Source organism: Elephantulus edwardii, unplaced genomic scaffold (assembly GCF_000299155.1).
Source record: "Elephantulus edwardii isolate Elephantulus edwardi_28Jun2011 unplaced genomic scaffold, EleEdw1.0 scaffold00041, whole genome shotgun sequence".
Classification (NCBI taxonomy): domain Eukaryota; kingdom Metazoa; phylum Chordata; class Mammalia; order Macroscelidea; family Macroscelididae; genus Elephantulus; species Elephantulus edwardii.
This window is the reverse complement of record NW_006399791.1, coordinates 13,956,202-13,976,656: the sequence shown is the minus strand read 5'-3', so window position 1 is coordinate 13,976,656 and position 20,455 is coordinate 13,956,202. Positions and strand designations below refer to the sequence as shown.

The 20,455-nt window shown below is 38.9% G+C and overlaps 1 protein-coding gene across 1 annotated transcript in view; it reads left to right on the top strand.

Moving 5' to 3' along the window:
• The window catches only part of AGBL1 (ATP/GTP binding protein-like 1), a 1,027,235-nt gene that overhangs the window by 137,820 nt on the left and 868,960 nt on the right, over nt 1-20,455 (top strand). The window contains 1 exon segment of the mRNA XM_006885234.1: nt 13,658-13,695. Coding sequence (XP_006885296.1) covers nt 13,658-13,695 — 38 coding nt within the window.

Sequence of the window (20,455 nt, the reverse complement as noted above, 5' to 3'; positions counted from 1 at the left end):
CCTAAGATTCTCATTAGTCTCAACACTAGCCATAATATGTCATGATCCACATAGTCAAGTGCCTTAACATAGTTAATAAAGCATAAATAGACATTCTTATGCTATTCTTTATTTTCCTGCAGGATTCATCTGACACCAGCAGTGGTATTCCTGGTGCTCCAGCTCCTTACATACTCGGCTTGAATTTCTGACAGTTCTCTGTGAATGCAATATTCTAACAACTTTTGGATGATCTTCAGTAATATTTTGCTTGCATATAATATTAATATTGTTTGATAACTTCCTTATACTGTTAGATCACCTTTCTCAAGAATGGGAACAAATATGGATCTCTTCTACTCAGTTAGGCACGTAGTTGTCTTTCAAATTTCCTGGCACATACAGGAAGTACATGTAAGATGTGAGTACATCCAGGACTTCATCTGTTATTTGAAACATGTCTATTTTTATCCCACCAATTCCTTGGGCCTTATGTTTTGCTAATGCCTTCATTGCAGCTTGAATTACTTTCTTCATTACCCTTGGCTCTTGATCAGGTGGTGGTGGTGGTGGTGTTTTTAAGTATGTTCAAGTCAGAACTGACTTATAGCTGACTGATCCTCCAGTAGGTTTTCGGAGGCAGTTAACTACATGAGAAGAAAATGTCCATCTTTCTCCTACAGAGCAGCTGATAGATTCAAACCATAGACTTTTGGGATTCCAGTATGGCTTCTTACCACTAAACCACCAGAGCTGCCTGAATGTTTTCTTTCTTTCTTTTTTCTTTTTTTGTACCATGACTCTGATTATTCTCCCCATCTTATTTTAATGCCCCCCGGATCATTCAATATTTTGCCCACAGCATCTCTGAGAATTTCAACTTCAGGCTTGAATTCGTTTTTCAGCTTGGGAAATATTGATTGACTTCTTCCCTTATTATACTCTTAACTCCACATCTGCGCACATTCCATGATAATATTTTGTTTTGTCTTCTTGAGCTGCCCTTTGAAATCTTATTTTCAAATCTTTTATTCCAGCATCTCTTTCCTTTGGTTTGGCTTCTCAACACTCTAGTGAAATTTTAAGAGTCATTCTGACATCCTTTTTTTTTCGGTTAGTTTGTTTGTTTCTTTCTCCTTTGTCTTTCAATGACCTTTTGCTCTCTTCATGCACAATACCCTTTATGTCATCTTACAACTCATCTTCTCATCAACCATTGGTGTTCAAAGCCTCAATCGTATTCTTAAGATGATTTTAAAATTCAGGCTGGATACTCCCAAGGTCATATTTTGGTTCTTGTGTACTTGTTTAATTTCCTTCAGCCTCAGTTTGAACTTGTTCATCTATAGTCAGTACCTAGCCTTGTCTTGACTGCTAATATTGAGCTCCTCCAACAATTCCTACCACAGATGTGGTCTATTTGATTCCTATGCAGTTCATTATGTGAGTTCCATGTGCAAAGTCACCTTTTGTACTTTTTGAAAAAGGTATTTGTAATGAATACATCATTGAGCATACAAAATTCTATAGTTTAATTTCTGGCCACATTTGAATACCAAGTCTATAACTTTTGATAGTCTCTGCTTCTTTATTATTTCTTTTTTTTCTTCTTTATTATTTCTAACTTTTGCATTCTGCTTCTTTATTATTTCTTTTTTTTTCTTCTCTATTATTTCTAACTTTTGCATTCTAGTCAGTAATTATCATTAACACATCTTTATTATGCACGTAGTCGATATCAGACTGCATAATTTGGTAAAACTCTTCAATTTCCTTCTCTTCACCTTTAGTTGTTGATGCGTATATTGGAATAATAGAAGTATTAACATGTCTTTCTTGTATGCATATAGATAGTAGCCCATCACTAACAGCTTCGAGATAGCTCTTGAAATTGTCTTTTTTGTATGAATACAATACCAATCTTCCTCTGTTTTTTATTCCCAGAATATTATACTATGTGATTGTCTGATTTAAAGTGGCCAAAGTCAGTCCTTCTCATCTCATTAATGCCTAGAATGTCAACATTCATTCATTCCATTTCTTTTTTGACAGCTCCTAATTTTCCTACATTCATACTATGTACATTCCACATTCTAACTGCTGGAGGGTTTTTCTAGCTATTTCTTTTCATTTTTATTTATTTACAATTTGAGCTCTATCTTTAATGCACAGCTACCTGTGCTCCTCTATTATTCACAGGAATTTCAAAGTTTCCTGAGAAATGGATTACCAAGCTCTGCTGAAACCTTTCCATCTTGTGTAACCTTTCTGGCATTTAGCATACTGGTAGTCTAGTTTCTAATACCACAACAACCTACAAGTTACAACAGTATAGCAAACTGACAAACAAGTGCTGAACTTGTCATACTAAAGGAGGAGGTAGATATTAATAAAATTATCATGCAATTGTGTGAATAATTACAAAATTAATTGTATTATGAGAAAAGGAGAAATATCAAGGAAATGTATCCAATGAAGAACTAAGATGTGACCTTTGGGTAAACCGCATGCCACCTTGGTTTGAATATGAAGGATAAAGTACAAGCTGCAAGTGAAGGAGAAGGGAAGGCTCTGAGAGTTTTAAACAGTGACTTTAGTGAAGACAAAAATACATGATAGAACACATTTCAAGAGATAACAAAAAATCCAAATCGGCAGAAGAACAGAGAGGAATGTGATGAGATTGCAGAGTGGAAAAAAGACGGACTCAGTAGGACATTCTGGACTATGCTTCAGGTATAGTTTTTATTCAAGAGCAAGAGTGAATATGGAGATAGCAGTGTGAAGGTGCCCTACTAAGATGTTCATCTTGAGAAAATTAATCTGTTGGGCCTAGTGTACAAGTGATGAATCAATTCTGCCTCAGACAGTAATGCGATAAAAGACTATGTATAATTCATCCTATTTTTAAATTGTTGCTTTATGCACCATTGCGTAGGAATGCACCCATAGTTGACCCTCCAGTGGGTTTTCAGTACTCTTCTCTCACACCATAATTCAAAAGTATATATTATTCTTCTGATATCCTTATTCATTGTCTGTATTTTCAATTACCGGTTCTTTTTCTTTGGATCCAACTTTTGTACTCAAGTCACCAATTATTGTTACTGCATCTTGCTTACATGTTCAATTCATTTCAGACCGCAAAAGCTGGTATAAGTTCCACATTTCTTCATCTTTGACTTGAATTATTGAGGTGTATGATTGACTAATAATTGTATGCATGTAGTCTATACATTATATATACATGTGATTTACTTCTAGTAAGTTCTAGTGTAAAATGGAAGAAGTGAGATGCCACTGCTGTGATTATCTTACTTGACTTCTTACATGTAACTCTCATGTTATATACGAATTCTTATACAAAAAGGGGATTCTATGTAAGAGTTTTTATGTTGTAGATGTTCTTTTTGATGATAAACTTAATATTCAGGTTGATAAACACATAGCAAGGAACAGAGCACCTCTTATAAAATTTGAGGAGCTTTTTGGAGCTAATAGTGGTCTTTGGTCAATAGACAGTAAAAAGTCAAGACCTCGGTCCTACTGTCACAGGAGAATCTTTCAACAATCCCTCTGACTTTCAATAATCCTTTTGAAACAAACTTTTTGGGAAAAACTTAACTTGGGAGTTAAGTCTCCAAAAAGTGTCCATTACTTGTCAACACCTTGCTTCTAGCATTGTAAGACCCTAAGCAGAGAATCTAGCTAACTGTGGAGCTTATGATCTAAAGAAAGCATGAGAGAATAAATGTGTGTTGTTTTAAGCCACTATTTTAAATTTGCTTCTAATTTATGCAGCAATAGATAACCAATGCCGGTAGTAATGATGAACTAGGCTACAAGGTGTGGAGCTTCCAGGAAATAGCTTGATCATTTGGTTTCATTTATTCTGAGTATGAGGTCCCTTTTCTCCAGAAATTTCTCCTGATAACAACTGTGAAATAGCACTGCTTGAAAATACACACAGACATGAATATACTACACACTATTTGTTCCTGGTTCTGACTTCCATAACCCACAATGATATTCAAGTTAATATAATGATTTAGTGATTATGGTAGCCTTATGATTAAATCTAATTTTCTTTCTTAATAAAACTCTTGATATCACCCTGTATATTAAATTTTGCCCATCTTTGTGTGATTTAATCCAGAACACATGACCACATATCCTGTAAATGGCTACACTAATCTTGAAACTCATGCCCTCTAATTTCAAATTTAGCAACTCAATACTAGTATTCAAAACATTCTGTGACCTGACTAACACTGTGTTTTCTAGTCATAACCACTCAAAATTCAGTCAACTGTAACACAATCTTGAACCAAGACCTGGACATAAAGGCTAAACTTGAGCAGTTGATTCCTTCTGTGACATATAAATCTTATAACTTTGTACCAGTCACCTAATCTTTTAAACTGTATGTATGCTCTTTATCTTGCAAATGATGAAATTGCTCAAAGAGATGGTTTAGGTACTTTCTAGAATTATTTTACAAACAGAGGGAGAGTTGGTTGGTTTTTTGTTTTTTTTTTTTAAGAGCACTAGATTTAATTAGTCAGAATTTTGTTTGTATCTTAATGCATCTACTTTCTAGCTATGTGACCTCAGTGCAGTTATTTACTCTGTGGTAACCTCCTTTGCATTATAAAAATAGAATAAATAAATAACTTCCCTTTTCAGAGTTTAGCCTATAAAGATGAAATATGATGCATAATGAAGCTAAGTACACTTAGTACAATGCTTAGCATGTATTATTGTTATTTTTGTTAGGTACCATCAAGTTGACCAAGACTCATGGTGACCCTTTGAACAACAGATCTGAACCTTGCCCTATCATGTGCCATCCTCACAACCCCTGATGTGCTCAAGCCCACTGTTTCAGTCAGTGTCACTCCATCTTACTGAGAGTCTTTTCCTTCTCTGACCCTCCACCTTTCCCAACATGATGCCATTTTACACGGAGTGGCCACTCTGACATCATGTCCAAAGTATAGGATATGAATTTGCCGTCCTTGCCTATGAGGAGAATACTGGTTATACTTCCTCTAAGGCAGATAAGTTTGTTTTTGTTTTGTTTTACAGTCTATAGGATATTTAGCACTCTTGTCCAATAGCACAATTCAAAGACATGGATTCTTCTGTCATCCTTAATCATTGTTCAACTTTTAGATACATAACAAGTAGTTAAAAGACTATAACATAGTCTTTAAACTGATATCTTTGCTCTTTGGCACTTTGGAGATGTCCTTGACAGCAGATTTTCCCATTGCAACATGTTTTGATTTATTGACTGCTGGTACCATGAGTGGATTCAAGCAAAAGGTAATCGTTGTTGATTTCAATCTTTTTTCCATTTTTCATGATGTTGCCTATTGGTACAGTGACGAGGATTTTTTTTTCTTGATGGTGATATGCAATCTATATTGAAGGCAGTATGTTCCACAGCAAATGTTTTAAGTCTTCTTTTGATTATTAAAGACTTTATTGTAACGGCCTGTAAGAGTCACATCAAACTGAAGACACTGAAACATATTTATGATTTTGTCAATGAGTTAAGATTAGTGTTTCCTTCATAATAGGAGAAGAATGGGTGTGAACTGTTATTTCTAGAATTGTGACTGAGTCATTGTGAAAATAACTAATTTAGAAGCTATTCCACTTTGCCTTTGGCTGATGGAGGGGGATATTTTGCAAAAATTCCTTGGATGATTCATTGAGTGAATCCCTGAAAAGTCAAATACAGAAGACTATTTTTTTCCATCTTGTAGCCTTTCATTTTATACCTTCTGAACTTGATTCATCTGCATTATGCAGATGACACAACCCTGCTCGCTGAAACTGAGGAGGACCTGAAGTGCTTGCTGCAGAAGGTCAAGGACTGCAGTCTTCAATATGGATTGAAGTTCAATATCAAGAAAACAAAAGATTCTCACCACTGGGCCAATTGGCAGCATCAGTATGGATGGTGAAGAGATTGAGATAGTTAAAAGTTTTAGTTTGCTTGGCTCCACAGTCAACACTCTTGGTAACAGCAGCCAGGAAATCAGGAGACAAATTGCATTGGGAAAGTCAGCTGTGAGCGACCTCTCAAGAGTACTGAAGTGCAATGATGTCAGGCTGGAGACTAAGGTGCACCTGATCCAGGTTACAGTCTTTACAGTAATGTGCTATGCATCGAAGAGTTGGACAGTGAATAGGGATGATAGAAAGAGAATTGATGCCTTTGAGTTGTGGTGCTGGAGAAGAGTGTTGAATATACCATGGACTGCTAGGAGAACAAACAGGTTTGTCCTGGAGAGGGTGAAGCCAGAATGCTCCTTGGAGTCAAGGATTCTGAAGCTTCATCTGACATATTTTGGGTGTGTTGCAAGGAGGAACTGGTCCTTGGAGAGGGACATCATGTTTGGGAGAGTGGAGGGACGGCACAGGAGAGGAAGACCCTCGATGAGATGGCTCGATTCTGTGAGTGGAGTGGCGGGAATGAATGTGTTTGAGAAGGTGAGATTGGCATAGGATAGAATGCCGTTTAGAGCTCTTGTACATAGGGTCGCTATGAGTCAGAAACGTCTTGATGGCACATAACAACAACAAACATATAGCTTATTACCTGGAATCAACTCAGAGCTAACTGTACAGCAGGTTTTCAGAGACAGTATAAATCACACTAGAGGAAATTGTCCATCTTTCTCTTGTGCACTAGCTGCTGGATTTGAACCATATGCCTTTGTTTGGCAGCACAACTCCTTACCACTAAGCCACCAGAGCTCCTTAAGGAATATTCCTCTAAAATAATTTGCTCACTTTATTGGACTGTCTATTGTTTGACTGGAAGTTGAGATACTTCCAGTAGTGAGTTTTATTTCAGTTTCAAAGTGATTATGGGTAATAGTTTCATGAGTTCCATCAATCTCTATCAAACTAATAAATCTGGGAAAAAATTATGTTTTTTAGTTTTGTTCCCCATTTTTATCTTCTACTGACATTCCTTAGAGTGGTCAACACAGTAGTTGAGTATCATCTACTTCTGGCCACAGAGCCACAGGGGGTGAGGCTTGCTTAGTCTACTAATCCTTTGGACTAATGACCCTGTGGCCCTTTGATCTTCTCTCTTCTTTGTTACAGAGAAAAAGAAAATGACCTTTTGACCCTTCTGCTTTTGTCCTACATAAATATCCCAATGGGAAACTCAAACAAAATGGAAAATGTCAAGGGATTAGAATTTAAGAAAACAATACATTTTTTTTTAAATCACTTTGATAGGATATGTGAACTGATATTTATCTCCAGGAAATGTCTTGCATCTCAAAAGGCACTAAATTTGGAACTTCAGTTCACTCATTCAATGCAGTGCATACTGAAAATTTTTTGGAGAAGTAGTTGAATATTTTCTTAGTCATTAAAATTTACCAGCTTACATTTTTGCTTACTGTAGGCTTAGCCATTGGTTGACAAAATTATTGCCTTTGTTCTGATAGGCTTTTCTTAGTGCTACATCAGGTGAGCAGGAGAGCAATGGTGCTCAGAAAGTGGAGCAGCACTTTAGACATCTCCGGAAGGAGCAGGATAGAGCATCTCTTGGTGACATTCACAGTACCTAGACTCCTGGGAATCATGTGGGCGATGACATGCTTTCTGTTTGCTTGTTTGTTAGTTGACTATAGCATCTGTTCTTGCTCAGATCTTATATGGACACTACATTCTAAACATTTTTAAAAGGTTTTGTTTTGGTTTTTCAAAAGAAAACATTTTCTATCAAGTCTTCAGTAGGCATGCATGATGGACATGCGTGTAACTGAATTGAAATAAGACAGACTCAGATCAATGTTTTATTATAGGAGAGGCACTCTGATATATACTGTTCATTCCATCTCATTTTATTTTATTAGACGAACTAGTCAATAGCTATTGAATTGATTTTGCAATTCATTGTTGGGTCACAACCTGAAATTTAAAAACACCGTGTCAAGAAGACTTAGTGACTTTGAATTTTTAAACTCATCTTTCCCCTGAAACCAAATCCATCTTTGGTTTTCTTCCCCCTGCTTCCTTGACTCAATGTTTTCTGACTTCTTTAGAGATTTCCCCCCTCTAGAATAAGTACTTTCCTAGGCCTATCCTTAATCCTTCTGTTAATGACATATTCTCCCAGATCTTACCTGTAACTACAACTATTATGTTACTATGAGAGTGATTTTTACCATCCAATCAAACGTACTGTAGTGACTTCCATGTTGTTATGACCCTGGAAGCTATTCTATCTGTGTTTCTAATACTAGCAGGGTCACCATTGAAGTACAAGTTTCAGCATAGCTTCTAGACTGAGCAAGACTATAAAGAAAATTAGTCAAAGAAAACTGCTACAGAATAATATCCAATATCATTCTATAAAATGATTCCCCCAGGTGACAGTCACAATACACAGCAGTTGTGGCAATGAACTTGAAATACTGTCATGAAGATGGCACAAGATTTAGCAACATTTTGTTTTGTGGTTTTGAGGTCACCGTCAGAGCCCATTTAGAAGAACCCATCAGGTCCTTGAGCTTTGGTGGCCTAGTGGCAAGAAGCTGTCCTGCAACTCTGAACATATACAGTTTGAAGCCACTGGCTGCTTTGATGAGCAATCTTCTCTAGTGCAATTAACTGCCTCTGAAAACATGCCAGAGGGTCAGCTATGGGTCAGCTCTATCTCTAAGGTACACCATCACAACAAAACCAACAATACCTCCTTACCACTAGGTCACCAGAATTCCCTAACAACAACCAACCACAGTAATTCTTACTTGTTGTTGTTGATTGCCATCAAGTTGAGCGCAGCTCACAGAGACCCTATGAACAAAAAGCCTGAAGCCTTTCTATAACTATCGTCATTTATATATACCTAACTCTTGGTGTTGTAAGTTCATGTCTGTGTTTCCAAGAACATTCTGAACAATTCCATGTTGCTTTATTCCTATCGTCTCAAGATCAGCATGCCCCAAATCAACATCATTTTCTTTTTTCAACACTTCAGTTTCTCTTCTTAGTCTATTTATTATTTTTTCAGTCCTCTCATTTGTTGTTGTTGTTTTTGTTGGTTGCCATGGAGTCAAACATGACTCATAGCAACCCTGTGAAAAAAGACCTGAAACCTTTCAATAACTATTGTTGTTTCTTAAAATTCATAGTTTCCAGAGGCATGTTGTTTAGGAAGTGGATGCCACTCCTGCTTCCAAACCTGTTTCATACCTGGGAACGCTACCAAACACTGTCCACCGTGGGCAATTGTTACAGCATTTGATGTCACAATGGCACAAGTTTCAGCATCACAGCAACCCCAGGTTATCTCAGTACAGCAAACTGACAGGAAAGTGCTGTACCACTTAGAAGAATATTCTCCTAAAATATAACAACAACTGACTTTTAAATACAAAGGCTCTCCCCGAGGTCTGTCCTCTCATTTACTCAAGCTAAACATTTTGGTGTTATTGCTGACTTTTTAGTTTTGTCCTCTATAACCAAACTATCATCAGTTGTAGTTAACACATTGTTCATATTTCCATCCTTAGTTCCATATCAGCTTGATCAGAAAAGGAAATGGCTTCTTTTCCCTATGAATTCAATGTAAACTCCTTAGAATAGTAGGTGCTAGGCTCAAACCTTATATCCATCCTTGCTTTAAATATACCCTTTACTGGATAACACTTTGAATCCCAATTATGATCAATAAATAATATTTTCTAGCAACTCAGAAGTCACCTTCCCTTCTGACTAGTTTAACACTTAGTATGTTTGTCAGAGAATATCACTCCATAAGCTCATCTTTACTTTGTTATAATGATAATAGGTGCTTATTAGAGGGTTTATGTTGGATCTCCCTGGTATCATCCAAATGGTAACCAAGCCATTGTTGATGCTGCCTTCAAAATTGATGATTTCTAACTTCAATGTGCATATGAATTATCTAGATGTTTTGTTAATACAAATATTCTGGTTCAGCAAGTCAGGGATGGGGTTTGAGATTCTATATTTCTATTCAGCTCCTGGGGAATGCTGACACTACTTGTGAAAGAACCAGCTTTACAGTAGTGAGATTTTAAAATTTTCCCGTCATTGTTTTTGTTGGAGCCATTATCACCACTTTTCACCCCAACTAGTCTGTTTGCTGCCTGTCTTTCACCCCTGCTAGTCTACCTGACAGAGTGTGGAAATTATTGAATAATATCATACACTAGCAAACTCTTGCTGAAGATTATCCAGAAGTGACTGGAACAGTACATTGGTAGAGAACTACAAGAAATACAAGCTGGATTTAGAAGAGGTTGTGGCACTAGAGACATTATTGGCAATGTTAGATGGATGTTGGAAGAAAGCAAAGAGTACCAGAAGAATTTCTGTGTTTCATTGACTATGCAAAGGCATTTGACTGTGTGGATCACAATCAATTGTGACTAACCTTGAGGACAATGGGAGTCCCAGAACACTTGATAGCTCTTATGCAAAATCTATACTTGGATCAGAAAACAATGTAGGGAAACACTGCATGGTTAAAAATCAGAAAAGTGCATCCTGTCTCCAAACTTTTTCAATCTATATGCAGAACAGATCATTTGTGAAGCAAGATTTTAGGAGGAAGAATGTTGTATCAAAGTGGGAGGTAGACTCATTAACAACCTACGTTATGCAAATGACACAACTTGCTTGCTGAAACTGAAGAAGACTTGAAGCACTTGCTACAGAAGGTCAAGGACGGTAGTCTTCAATATGGATTGAAACTTAATATCAAGAAGACAAAGATTCTGACCACTGGGCCAATTGGCAGCACCATGATAGATGGAGAAGAGATGGAAGTTGTTAACAATTACAGCTCGTTCAGCTCCACAATCAACACTCTTAACATCAGCAGTCAGGAAATCAAAAGGCAGATTGCGTTGGGAAAATCTGCTGTCAGGGACCTCTCCAGACTACTGAAAAGCAATTATGTCAGTATGGAGACTAAGGTGCACTTAGTCCAGGCCATGGTCTTAAAAATTAATGTACATCAGAGAGCTGGACAATGACTAAGGAAGACAGAAGAACTGATGCCTTCAAATTGTGGTGCTGAAGAAGAGTCTTGAACATACCATGGACTGCCAAGAAAACAAATAGGTATGTCTTGGAGGAGGTGAAACCAAGTTTCTGCTTGGAGTCTAGGACTTTGAAGCTTCATCTCACATACTTTGGACACGTGGCTAAAAGAGACCAGACTTTGGAGAAAGACATCATGCTTGGAAAGGTGGAGGGACAGTGCAGGAAAGGAAGACCCTGTATGAGATGGATTGATACAGTGACTGGGGTAATGGGGTGTGTGTGTCAGAATTAGTGATAGTGGCTCAGGACAGGGTAGTGTTTAGAGCTGTTGTACATCGGGTTGCTATGAGTTGCACGAAACTTGATGACACATAGCAACAACAATCTATTCTTTATGTATAGTAATATGCATAATATATGCATAATAGTTATATATATTATATAATAGTTGTATGAGCTCATCATCTCATTTATAGACTTCCCCATGTAAAAATGTATGCAAACCAGATATGCAATAGCAATACTGGTAGACCTTGCCTGTGATTTACTACCTATCCAGTTGCTCGATATGAGCAAGCGTCATTTTAATTTTGTTTCCATGGTTTCTATCTTCTCTGACTAACCCTCTTTGTCCAGCCTAACTCTACTTTTCCCTGGAACACTTATATTCATTTTGCTCCAGTCTAAGCCAGGCTGTCTGCACTGTCATTCCTATATTTCTAACATTGACTTGAATCTTCACCAGCCCTTTGATCGTTTCCCTTCTTAAATCCACTATTGTTAAGTATATAGATTGAAAAAGAGCAGTACTTAAAAAGAACAAAGTCGTCTTAGAAGAAAACATGGTTGGGAAGGTTGAACAACGTAGAGTGTCAGTGAAAACTAGCTGTGCCTACTTTGTGGCAGCCTGGAGATCTTGTGAGATCATGTTGTTTTGGAAAAGTCAGAGCATCATTATTCTTGCTGTCAGTTTGCCTTCATTACTATAAGAATCCCTTAGAGTTTGTTGTTGTTATTACATGCTGTCGAGTATCACTCACAACAAGCCTATGAACAAAAGATCTGAACCCTGTTTTATCCTGTGCCATCCTCACACTTCCTGACACACTATAACCCATTGCAGCAGTCACCATGTCAATCCAACTGGTTGTGGGTCTTCCTCTCCTTTGGTGACCCTTCACCCTTCCCAACATCATGTCCTTCTATAAAGGAATAGTCCCCTGCTAGCAACATGCCCAAAGTATGTAAGAAAAAAACCAAACAGAATAATGTGGCTTTATATATATATTTACTTCTACTGCTGTCTCTGTTGAGCAGAAAATATATTGTGAAGGTAAGCAACCTTTCAAACAACCAGACAGAGGCCAGAGACGGGGTCATCTAAAGAGAAATTCTCAAGGAAAATGAAAAAAAGGAGGAAAGAGAGGTAGAAAATAAGGTTTCTGGACTTAGAGCTCTCAGCTTTGCTCACGTATCTATGACTGTTTTGACATCTGTTTCTCCAAGGATCAGAAGAGTGTGAGTTTTAGCAGAGCGCTGTTTGTAGCAGGTTTTGAGGAGAAGCTAAGGAGCTCCGGTGGTACAATGGTTATCTACTGCTAACCAAAATCTTCATATCCATCAGTATGAACCCATCAATTTTTCTGTGGAAGGAAAAAAAAAAAACACCAACCCACCTGAAGATCTCTTCTCACAGAGTTCTAACCTTGTGACTGCTGTCAAGTGTTCTGCCCTTTGGGACACTTTCTACTCTCTTCTGTAGGGTTGTTGTGAGTTAGAATCAACTTGATATATACAGCATCAATAAAGATGTTACAGCCATGAAAAATATTCCTATTCTTAAAAAAAGATTAATTAATACACTTTGTACTAGAATCACAGCACAGTGGGCTCAATGCTCATGAAGTTGTCCACTTGCTGGAGGTTCATGTGTGACTTCAGGCTCAGGCATCAGTTACAAACTAGTATACAATTAAAAAAATTAATTATAAAACAAAACACAAACTAGTGTACAATTAAGAAAAAAAGAAAAATTAAAAAACCCAAATGGCTTTTTAATTCTCCTGTTTATTTTTACTGTAAAGTTGGCGAAATTCCTCTTTGGAAGAAAGTAGCGCATTTGAGAATAAAATCTCAATGTAACCATTTTCCACCCAAAGGAAGAAGCCGCTCCCCAATGAATGAATGTTTTGAAGTGTGTCTCCAGGAGAGCCAGTCTTTCAAAAAACTCTCAAGTCCCCACTGTGTAAACTAGGCCCCCAGATCTCACCTCACTAATTCCACAGAGACCGTCCCACTGTACAAATCAAGGGGCTGACACCAACCCTGGCCTGGATAAACAGCAGAATAAACAAGGTGCAGACTGAGTAAGGAAGGTGAGGGCAGAAGGAAAGGAAAACATTTCCAGCATCAGAGGGCACCCCTGAGACACATTTGCAAGATGGACTCTGGTCCAGCCTGATATCTACATTGATATCTCTTTGATGGCCAGTGGGACAATCAATAGAAGGGTTACTAATGGGGCTGTTGGGTGGGTGCAATGAACACGTCAGCCATGGGATCCATGAGCTGACAAAAAGACGATTGAACATTAACATTTCCAATTTTCTTTCTCTTTCTCCAGGGCAGCCGCTGAAGTTCTGGCAACACTGCTGAAATCCAGTAAGTACCTCTTTTGAAAACTGGTCATTTCTTTTCCATCTGAAATCAGGGAAAGGTGCTCTTCAGGCTCCATGGCTGTTTTTTACCTCCATGGTAAAAATAGAGCCATGTCCTGGATCTTGGAGGTGAAATGGGGAAAGTTACTAAGAAAAAATGCAAAGAAGGAGTTACTATCTTTCTGTCTTGAACTATTGATACCCACAAATCTCTGTGTGCTTAGTCAGTAACAACAAGTTTGGAAGTTTAAACCTCTTCTGAGACACAACAAGACAAAGGCCGACTGGTCTATTTCCATGAAAATTATAGCAGAGGGAACACCATGGAGCATTTCTCGGTAACACACTGGTCATCAAGAGTAAGAATCAATTCAATGGTATTTTTATTTGTTGCTTCGTTTTTGTTTCAAAAAAATAAACTCATTGCTATCCAGTGAGTTTTCAGAGGCTGTAAATCATAAAGGAGGAGAAAGAATCCATCTTTCTCTCTCAGAGTAGCTGGGATACTAGAACCACCTGCCTTTTGGTTGGTACCATAGCTCCTTACCCACTAGGCCCCGGGAGCTCCCTTGTGTGTGTGGTTTTGGTTTCTTTTGTTTGTTTAGTTTAGGCTTATCCATATTTGGCTACCAAGACATTAAACCCTGAAGGCAATGTGTTATTAACTGCAGAGCATGAAGTCCTTTTGCTCAGACCAGCAAGCTTTAAGAACTGTTAGCTTAAACTCCAGGTTCAGGGTGATTGCAGAGGACCGGAGGCAGAATCATTGGATTTAGCTGCCAACCCAGCTCATGATGGCGCTGTTGGGCAAGTGGAATGTTGGAATTAACTGGACAATATCAAGTGGCAATAAATCTATATGAAAAAAGTTGGCTTTCCCACCCTCAATTATTTGAATGATTGCAAAAGTATGGCTCTGGGGATGTCTGAATAATTTGAAGATGTTTGCCTAGTAGCCCTGGCCTAATTACATTGAGAGTCAATTTTATATGTGAAAAGAGGAGAAGGTAACATGCGCTTGGGAGTGAAGGAGTCTTAGTTTAATGTTTTCATTTTCTTCCCTCCTTAGCTCTTCATCTATTTTAATTTGGCACCTTGGAAACCAACTGCTTCAATTGTGATATTTGTTTCTTTGCAGGCAGCCTGAGGCCTGTGGGTAATAGGTGAACTTTAATAAAACTTACAAATAAATAAATGAATACACCTTCTCACCCCAGTCACATAGCTTGGAAAAAAGGAGTCATATAGCCTGATACTTTCCTCATAGTTGTTGTTGTTGTTGTTGTTGTTATGTGCTGTCAAATTCTTGCGACTCATAGTGACTCTATGTACAACAGCCCTTACTCTGCTCAGTCCTGTGCCAATCGCACTGTCTCTGACACTCCCATCCCAATTACCCCAGTCACTGAATCAATCCACCTCATAGAGGGACTTACCCTCCTGCGCTGTCCCTCCACCCTCCCAAGCATGATGTCCCTCTCCAAAGACCAGACCCTCCTTACAACATGTCCAAAGTATGTTAGATGGAGCCCCAGAATCCTTGCCTCCAAGAAGCCGCCCGGTTTAACCCTTTCCAGGATGAATCTCTTTGTTTTCCTAGCAGTCCATGGTATTCTCAATACTCTTCTCCAGCACCACAGCTCAAAGGCATCAATTCTCCTTCTATCCTGCAGCCTCCAATGTGGACTGAGGCTCAATGTCAAGAAGACAAAGATTTTCACCACTGGACCAATTGGCAGCATCAGGATGGATGGTGAAGAGATTGAGATTGTTCACAGCTTTAGTTTGCTTGGCTCCACAGTCAACACTCTTGGCATCAGTAGCAAGGAAATTAAAAGGTGTATTGCCATGTGAAAGTCTGCTATTAGGGAGCTCTCCAAAGTACTGAAGAGAAATGGTGTCTCTCTGGAAACTAAGGTGCATCTGATACAGGCCATGGTCTTGGTTATCACTTGTTTGCTTCATCATAGACCAAAGAAAATATTGAAGCTTGAAATTTTTTAGTTTGTTAGAACTTTGTACAACACAAAATTCCCCCTACAACTTCATGGCCTGCAGATATAATGTAGGTGGAGAGAACAGGTTGGGGAGTTGACAGTGAGGAGTTATGAAACTTGAAACAGGAGGAAATGGAGAAATGTGACCTGTTGGTTCTAGGTAGAGAATTATTCAGCTATAGGAGTAAACTTGCCTTGCATTTGACAGCTTGGTTCTTGTTAGTTATCTGCCCACAACATCACTCCCAATTAGGGTGGCAGACGCTTGAGGAAACAAGACATCAAGGTTGTTGAGTTGCGGGAAGTGAAAGTATGAGAATGGACCACAGGCTATCAAGGCCAGCTTAATACTGTACTTTGGAAAGTGGCTTTCCCTTGTATTCCCCAGTCCAGATTTCACAGTGGAGGACATGATGTTTCATAGGAAGAGGGCCCTGTTGGTTGAAGCCGATCTTTAAGCTTAGAGTTGAATCTCTGATATAAATGTACCTGGTAGTTCACAATTCCTGTAGGGATTTGTGCTGCTCATCTAAAGAACATGTCTCTCTGGCAGTTTGAATTGACCCAGGCTTCCAAGAAAACATGAGTTCTGTGGAGAGAGAAAGAGGAAGAGAGGGGAGAGAGAGAGACAGAGACGGGGGAGGGGGAGAGAGAGAGAGACACTGGCGAGAGAGAGGTGACAATCTAAAAGTTGTCATGTGCTAATTATCATGTGCTATATTGACTTAGAAGTCTGAAAGTCGGCTGGCTGACTGGTGGAATGGCTGGCATCTTGATGGCGGCTCGACTTGGTGGCAGTCAAGGCAAGGTCATACAGCTCTGGTGTGTCCACATGCCGTACAGAGGTAACTTGTGGTCACTGTGAAGCTGAACACTATGACACTGATATGTCAAATGCAATAACGGTTACTCATGGTGGACAGTGTTTGGTGGAGATCCCTGGTTAAAACAAGCTTGGAGGCAGGAGTGGCATCCATTTCTATAATAGCTTGCCTCCAGAAAACCTATGAACCTGGAGAAAGGATGAAATTCACGCAAGTATTGAGGACTTTCATTCATAGAGTAGCTATGCGTTGCCTACGACTTGATGGCACTTAACAACAACACCAATATTGACTTAATCATTGCAAATACATTTTATAAGAATCATAAATGCAGGCTATGCACATGGATTTCACCTGATGGTATGCATAGGAATAAGATTGATTACATCTGTGGAAAGAATTTCTGGAGAAGCTCAATCAATATCAGATGTGAAAACTAGGTCAGGTGCTGATTGTGGAACAGACCACAAATTACTCATATGTGAGTTCAAGCTGAAGCTGAGGAAAATGAAATAAAATCCACGGGAACCAAAATGTGATCTTAAGTCTATCCTGCCTGAATTTCAAAACCATCTCAGGAACAAGTTTGAGGCCCTGAACACTAACTAATGAGAGAAGACCAGATGAGCTATGAAAGGATATAAAGAATAGTATCTAGGAAGAATGCAAAAGGTCATTGCAAAAAGAGAGGAGGAAGAAAAGACCAAGATGGATGTCAGAAGAGACTATGAATATTGCACTAGAGTGCTGAGAAGCCAAAGCAAAGGGAAGAAATCAAGATATTAAGGAATTGAACAGAAGATTCCAAAGGGCAGAGCAGGAAGACAAAGTAAGTATAAGAATAAAATGTGCAAAGAGCTGAAGTCAGAAAATCTAAGGGGCCAAACTTGCTCAGCATTTCTTAAGCTCAAGGAACTAAAGAACAAATTCAAGCCTCGAGTTGCAATACTTAAGGATGCTTTGGGCAGAATATTAAATGATCCAGGAAGCATTAAAAGAAGATGAAAAGAATATACAGAGTCATTGTACCAAAAGGAAGTGGTGGATACAAGAATTTCATGAAATAACATATGAATAAGGGCCTGTGGTGATGAAGGAAGAAGTTCAAGCTGCTCTGAAAGAATTAACAAAAAAATCAAGGCCCCAGGAATTGATGGATAACAATTAACATATTTCAATAAACAGATGCTGCCCCAGATGTGCTCACCAAGTTGTGCCAAGAAATCTGGAGAACAACCATCTGGCCAACGGACTGGAAGAGATCTATATTTGTTTCCATTCCAAAGAAAGTTAATCCAATAGAGTACGGAAATTATTGAGCAATATCATTGATATCACATACAAGCAAGATTTTGCTGAAGATTATCCAAAAACGACCAGAACAGTACATCAACAGAGAACAGCCTGAGTGCAGGCTGTGTTTAGAAGAGACATGATACTAGGGATATTATAGCTAATGTCAGATGGATCATGGCTGAAAGCAGAAAGTACCAGAGGAATGCCTATCTGTGTTTCATTGATTATGTCAAGGTATTTGACTGTATGGATCACAACAAATTGTGGCTGACTCTGAGGAAAATGGGAATCCCAGAACACTTGATTGTGCTTATGCAAAGCCTATACATGGACCACGGGGCAGTCTTCAGAACAGAACAAGGAAACACTTCATGGTTCAAAATTGGAGAGGCTGTGTGCCAGGGATGTGTCCTATCTCCATTCCTTTTAAATGTATATATGGAACAGATTATCCAGGAGGCTGGATTCTATGAGAAGAAATATAACATCAGGATTGGAGGTAGTCATCAACAATCTGTGTTATGCAGATGACACAACCCTGCTTACTGAAACTGAGGAGGACTTCAAGCACTTGCTGCAGAAATTCAACCTTCAATATGGATTGAGGGTCAATATCAAGAAAACAAAGATTCTGACCCCTGGGCCAATTGGCAGAATCAGTCCTTGGAGAGGGATGTCATTCTTGGAAGGGTGGAGGGACAGTGCAAGAGAGGAAGATGGGATAATGGGGTAGTTGTGTCAGAGACAGTGAGATTGGCACAGGATAAAGCAGGGTTTAGGCTGTTATACATAGGGTTACTATGAGTCTCAGGCGACTTGACAGCACATAACAACAACAATAATATTGACTTGAGTTATAATGCATGGACCTAGAAGAAACTAGTTGTTGTTGATTGCCTTCAAGTTGAGCACAACTCATAGTGATCCTATGAACAAAAGGCTCTCTACAGCTATAGACATTTATCAAAATTATAGAGTTTCCAGAAGCGTGTTGTTTAGGACCTGGATGCCACTCCTACTTCCACACCTGTCATAGTATTTTATTATTGTTATGTGCCATTGAGTTGCCTGTGATGTATAACGACCCTATGTACAACAGCTCTGAACTCTTCCCTGTTCTGAGTCAGTCTAACTAATTCCGACACACCAACCCCCATTACCCCAGTTACTATATCAATTCATCTCATTAGATGTCTTCCTCTCCTGCACTGTCTGTCCGCCCTTCCGAGCAAGATGTCCTTCTCCAAGGACCAATCTCTCCTGACCACATGCCCAAAGTAAGTGAGGGGGAGCTTCAAAACTTAGCTTCCAAAGAGGGACTTGGTTTTACTCTCTCCAAGGCAATCTGTATAGTAGCCAAAATAAATATTGATTGATTTAGCCTCATACAAAACACTTAGCCAGGGTTTTGGGATATTTTTGGTGAGAAAAATTTGTTGTTATGTGCTGTCGAGTACTTTGCAACTCAGCGACTCTATGTACAAGAGCCCTAAATGCTGCTCTATCCTGTGCCAACCTCACCGTCTCCAACACACTCATTCCCACCACCCCAATCACAGAATTGATCCATCTTATTTAGGGCCTTCCTCTCCTGTGCTGTCCCTCCACTCTCCGAAACACAAAAAATTTACATGTGGAATTAATCAACTAGACTCAGTTTAGATAACCCAAATTTTGTTGGCAACATTCAAAGTATCAGAGTTACGAGCAGGTTGAGAATAGACCTTTTTCTCTCTATCAGGACTAATCAGGATGTTGACCTTGGCCACTTCAATGTCACAGAGCTTCTTCACAGCCTGTTTGACATCTCCAATGAAGACTAGTGTGTTGTTATCTTCTTATCTTTTTCATGACAGACTCACTGGTCAAGGAAAACTTGTAATCTTAGTGGTCAGGTTTGTTTCTCCTGTAGAGCACTCTTAGAGGAATAGTTCAGCTGCCTTCACTGTCTCAGTGTCTAAAGGTGGGTGGCATGCCACTCTTCTCTTTTTATGGCTCTAGATGAAGATGCCTTTGAGGACTGACTGACTTCTTGGCCTTTAATTTGGCCTTAGTTTTGGGAGGGACAAGGGTTTTTTTCTTCACTTTCGGAACCATCTTCGTATAAACCTTAGCCAAGTTTTGAATATAACGTTATGGCTAACACTGAGAAGAACAGGAATCCCAAAGCACTTAATTGTGCTCTTTCGATACCTATACCTAGACTAAGAGGCTGTTGTGCAAAACGAGGAAAGAACACTACATGGTTTAAAATTAAGAAGGGAGTGGATCACGATTGTATTCTCTTTCCGTACCCATTCAATCTGTACTCAGCAAATTTTTGAGAAGCTGGACTCTATGAAGAGTAATGAATAGCTTGCGTTATGTAAATGACACAACTTATTAAGAGTGAGGAGGACTTGAAGCACCTGTTGCAGATCATAGAATACAGCCTTCTGAACGGATTGTATTTCAACATTAAGAAAACAAAGATTCTAGCCAGCTATTTACTCTGCTTACCTTTCTATGTTTTTGCAGAAATATGTTTAGACCTGGAACTAATAAAGCCATGGTAACACTGCATGGTTCAAAATTGGGAAGGGTGTACGCCAGGGATGCATCCTGTCTCCATACCTTTTCAACATGTATGCAGAGCAGATTATCTGAG